The sequence below is a fragment of the Cylas formicarius genome, unplaced genomic scaffold, assembly GCF_029955315.1.
Source record: "Cylas formicarius isolate icCylForm1 unplaced genomic scaffold, icCylForm1.1 PGA_scaffold_6__28_contigs__length_40554024, whole genome shotgun sequence".
Classification (NCBI taxonomy): domain Eukaryota; kingdom Metazoa; phylum Arthropoda; class Insecta; order Coleoptera; family Brentidae; genus Cylas; species Cylas formicarius.
In genome coordinates this window covers 39,420,983-39,426,210 of record NW_026844347.1, presented here as the reverse complement: position 1 = coordinate 39,426,210, position 5,228 = coordinate 39,420,983, and the positions used below count along the sequence as shown (strand labels likewise).

Here is a 5,228-nt window from a genome sequence, read left to right as displayed (position 1 = left end):
CCTGGGTTCGATCTTTTTAAGGCCCAGGAGAGGGGATTCAGGCTCAAGATAAACCATATAGGGCTTATAATTATTATTGTTATTATTATTATTATTATTATTATTATTATTATTATTATTATTATTATTATTATTATTATTATTATTATTATTATTGTTATGGTTATAAGTCACCTTACTTTTTGAACGCACCTCGTATAGCGTCTCCCGTTCGCGTATATCCATAGATCCATCCACGTCCAATTACCGTTCGGCAGTTAAAAAGTCGCGCCGCACTAATACGACAATTTGTTAGTCGTTAAAATTCCCAGCTGCGCGGATCTGTCATTTGACGGTCCGATGGTTCCGAAGCCGGCCGCGAACATGTGCGTCGTCGGCAGCCGTAAATAAGACGTTCTAAATATTGCCGCACATTGGAACGTCTCGGTATAAAATCGGGAACGCGTGGCGTATAGTGCTTTCGCAAATAGCGGCAGTAAGCCTTTAATTAATAATAAAATAAAAAAATGCTTTTTTGCTCTGAAATTATTTATTTTGTTGCACTTAAGAATACATTACATGTGTCAAAAAAAAAACTCGAAACATACAAAAAAATAAATAATGTTTTGTGGACATAAGATGTAACATATAATTTATACATACATAATTTATACAATCTATGGATACATTGAAAGAAAATATGCCAAACTTTTTTTTTTTATTTATTACATCAAAAAATTTATCATTTTTATCCAACAGATTATTGTCAGATAAGTGCAAGTTTTGCTTTATCAATTGGAATCTATTGCGGCTCATACATTTTTTTATAAGATCAATTCCTTGTTGAAGGACAACTGTATCATTCGGTGTATGTAACTCGAAAGTTGCAACTATATCAGTTGGTTCCCCAGATTTATGTTATCGTTCATATCTTCTTCGTCAAGGAATCCACGTCGGGTGGAATATAGAATATAGCACAAATTTACAAAGAATGCAATGCCACAATACATAACAATACGTAAATCGAAATAATACTTACGACTTTCGTTGTTATTGTCCTCATCCATCACGATCTCCTCCATAGCCGCCCCTAATTCCTTTTGAGTCAAATACCTCGGGAAAGCGATATTTTACGAACTGTAACTTTCACTGCACAAAGCACAAACTAATACTAAAGAACACGCTAATTGTTGGATGTTTATTCTATATGCGCTGACTGGTCCAGACTTGCAATAATAAAGATTTCTTTCACAGATAAAACCAGTACGCACCAGTAGTCACAAGCATAATCAATATAGTATGTTTTCTGCGATGTAATCTGCCTGCTATAGACAAAAACAAAAATTTGTTTATTGCTATTTTGGATTTACTTCAAAAGTGATACAAATTCTACGGTTTTACGTCTTTTAGTAGTGATAATAATAAAATTTCTAAATGGACGTGCAAAAATATTTGCTGGATGTGACAAAAATATCATAGAATAGGTGGCGCGTTAACGCACCACTGGGACAAAACTGGTTAAATCAAGTTGGAACGACAAAATTGGGATGGCGGGGTGTTTCTGAACATAGATATCGAAATAGGCAGATAGAGAGATAGATATTACCCAAATAGCACAATGATGTCCGTAAAAAGTTTTTTCCAATTAATCTTCAATTTTGCTTTTGATAGTAAAAGTGAAGGACTGTCGATTGATACCATTAATAAAAAACATTTTATACACATCTGATTTTTTTGTATTGTAGATATGAAATAATTGTAGTTACATAATATAGCAAAAATATAGAACAACCTAACCTAAAGTATCTTTAATATAGAGCAAGATACTATATCTTGAACTATACTCTAAAAGAATAAGTATTTTTGGTTAGTTTTGGTTAGTTTTGGTTAGTTTTAGTTATTTTTGGTTAGTTTTGGTTAGTTTTGGTTAGTTTAAGTTAAGAAAGGTTTTCCGTCATTCCTTGATGAAAGTAGCTTTTTTCAACCAACCAGCTGTTGAGTTCTCACATTCTTTTGATGTTTGTGATGCGTTTGCCTTCTTATCCGCATCTGAAAATATTTTAGTTTTGAGAAAGACAGACTTTATATATCTGTACTTTATAAAAAACAACATAAAAAGAACGAGACTGATATCTTATATGTAAAGGCTCGATTTGGATATACATTTATGTATTTCATTTCATTAAATACAAACCTTACTAAACTCTCATCGGTAAGACCTCTTTCATCAGAGTAGGTACTATATATTCTATATGGCTGGATGGCACCTCCATCATATATATATGGGGTTTGTTACAGCTCGCGCCGTTTTCCCTCTCTCAACCAGACTCTCCATTGATCTTTGTCATTCCAATCTCCGTCTTCCAACCCCCTTTCCTCCATGGCTTCATCTATTTCATCCCTCCACGATCTTCTGGGTCTTCCTCTCTTTCTACGTCCCATAGGGCTCCACTCTGTGATTTTCTTTATCCACCGTCTATCGTCACTTCGTCTGACATGACCATACCATTTAAGCTGTTTTTCTGCTATTGTAGTTAATAAGTCTTTTTCTACATTCATTTGCCTCTTGATTTCTGCGTTACGTATTCTATCCATGCGTGTTCGTTGGCAACACCTTCTCCAATATTCCATTTCGACGGCGGTTACTTTAGATTTGTTTCTTTTTGTTCAATAGCCAGGTTTCTGCTCCGTATGTAATTATACTTTCTACTATTGTCTTAAATATTGTTGTTTTTGTTTTCTTTGTTAATTTCTTGTTCCATATAATGGAGTTCAGTTGTTTTATACATGTTCTACCCTGTATTTAAATTTGTCTGTTGCTTTTACGGTTGTGTTTTCATCTATTTCTAAATCTTCGATTTCCCCTTCTTTTGATGTTAGATATTCTGTCTTTTCGAAGTTTATTTCCAAACCTACCTTCTCATATTCCTCTTTCAGCTTTCTGAGCATGTAACTCAAGTCGTCTTCATCCTGGGCTATGACCACCTGGTCGTCGGCAAAGCTTAGGGTGTATAAGTGGTCGTCGCGTACTGGGACTCCCATACCTTGACATTTTCTTTTCCATTGTGTTAGCGTCCTCTCAAGATAGATTTTAAACAACGTTGTTGATGTAGGGCATCCTTGTAGTAGGCCCTTTGATGTTGTGAATCGATTTGTGTACCTATTACCTATTTTAACCGACAACTCGTTGTTCTTGTACATTGTATCTACGGCTTTTATTAGTTCTCTTTCTATCCCAATATCTTCCATTGCTTTCCAAAGTTGTTGTCTGGGTATAGAGTCATAAGCTTTTCTTATATCTATGAATGCTAAATGGATGTCTCTGTTTTTAGCTTTTTTCTTTTCGATAGTCTGCCTTACCGTATATATCTGATCAACGCATGACTTCCCTGCCGTGAAACCGGCTTGATCTTCACCTATTTTCCCTATTATCTGGTCTTCTATTTTGTTTTTGATTATCTTTCCATATAGTCTTCCCATGCTTGATATAATGCTAATTCCTCTGTAGTTGGTACACTTCCTACGATCCCCCTTCTTGAAAATAGAGCTTATATGTGCCGTATTCCACTCCCTTGGTAACGTTTCTCCATTTATTGCTCTTTCAAACATGTTTTTCAATATTCTGAATAATTTGTCCGACCCATACTTAATAAGTTCATTCACTATCCCCCCTGGCCCTGGTGATTTTTTGTTTTTTAATTCTTTAATGGCTTTTATTATTTCTTTTTCTTCTATTGTTACATGCTTTAGATTGTTGTTAGGTTGTATTTGGTATGTTAGTTGTTGCCAGAATTGTGGTCGTGTCTCCGTTAGTAGTTGTTGATAATAATTTTCCCATTCGGTTTCTTTGATAAACTGTATATTGACTTTCTCTTTGGTATTTGATCTGACAGATCTTATTGTTCTCCATGATTCCGAGCATCTTGTACCTCCTGTATACTGTTGTATGTTTTGGCAGAGTCTATCCCATTTTTCATTTTTTTCTTTACTAATTAGTTTTTTTGTTTCTCTGTTTTTGTCCTTATATTTCTGTAGGTCTTCTCCCGAATTTGTACAGAGCCATTTTTGGTGTAAGCGCTTTTTTTCCTGAATAGCTGCAATAGCTTCCTCACTAAGTTCTTCTGTATATTTTTTGTTCTTTCCGTCTTCCTCTCCTAATGCTTCATAAGCTGCCTCTTTAATGCTCTTCTTCACGTGTTCGTAAGTGTCTGTTAAATTATTAAAATTGAACTCTATTAGTTTTTCATCAAGTCTACGTCTGTACAAATCTCTTATTGTTTCTTTCTCTAGGAGGTGAATTTTAAATCTTTTCTCTTTTATTTCCTGGTTGTTTTGGTTGCCTTTTTGTTGTTCTTGTTTTGCTATCTCTTCTTTGTTTTTCTTTGCTACTCCATACCAAGGAAAGTGCATGTACGCCACTACTAGTCGATGATCGGTTCCACATTCAGCGCTTCTTTTAACTCTTACATCCTGTATCTTAATTGTTGTAGTTATCCTAACAACTATGTAATCTATTATGGATCTTAGATTCCTAGTTTCTTGTATCCAGGTGTATTTGTGGATGTCTTTATGTTTATAGAAGCCGTTGGTAATTTTTAAGTCGTTTAATTCGCAAATTTCAATTAATCTTTCACCATTGTCATTAATTGTGTCCTCCCCGAAATGGCCTACTGTTTTGTTATGTGCTTTATTTCCCGTCCTTCCGTTAAAGTCTCCCGCTATTAATATTTCTTGTTTAGTTTTCACTTTTTCAATTTCTTCCTTTAGAGTTTCAAAGAATGTAATTTTTTCTGTAGCGGGGCTGTCGTTTGTTGGTCCATATACTCCTAATAAAACTATTGATCTGCCGCACATTTTCAGGTGTACTGTGATTATATGTTCATTAATGGGTTCCCATGATGTAATGGTTTTCTTCCATTTCTTGTTGATAAGTACCGAAACCCCAGCTTTAGCTCTGTTTTCTTTATTAATACCGCTCCACATGTGTAGGTGCCCATCTATGTCCTCTGTGCCATGTCCTTTCTTTTTTGTTTCGCTCATTACCAGTATGTCTATTTGTCCTTTGTTAAATTCCTCTCTGACTTCTGTTTCTTTTGTTCGCCAACCCTGTATGTTCCAGGTGGCACATACTAGTTTCCTGTTTTTACTGTTTTTTGTTTTGGTTTGGTTGAGATGTAAGCTTGGGTTTGCTGTTTGACCAAAAGCAGAATTGACCCCCCCCCCGTATCCTATGGGGCTCCCTTCATCGA

The 5,228-nt window shown here is 35.2% G+C and overlaps 1 protein-coding gene across 1 annotated transcript; it reads right to left on the bottom strand.

The window, feature by feature from the left end:
• Positions 1-275: 275 nt before the first annotated feature.
• On the bottom strand, positions 276-5,019 carry LOC132703221 (craniofacial development protein 2-like). Its single transcript, XM_060672348.1, has 2 exons — positions 4,092-5,019; positions 276-481 (listed from the first exon to the last, which is right to left on the bottom strand). Exons 1-2 carry the CDS (start codon positions 5,017-5,019, stop codon positions 276-278), a joined length of 1,134 nt encoding a protein of 377 aa, XP_060528331.1.
• Between the last annotated feature and the right edge of the window lie 209 nt (positions 5,020-5,228).

Coding starts and splice junctions, on each gene's coding strand:
- LOC132703221 (XM_060672348.1), bottom strand. CDS start 5,019: ATGAGCGAAACAAAAAAGAAAGGACATGGCACAGAGGACATAGATGGG. Junction 482..4,091: donor AAAATATACAGAAGAACTTA/GTGAGGAAGCTA, acceptor TATTAATTAAAG/GCTTACTGCCGCTATTTGCG.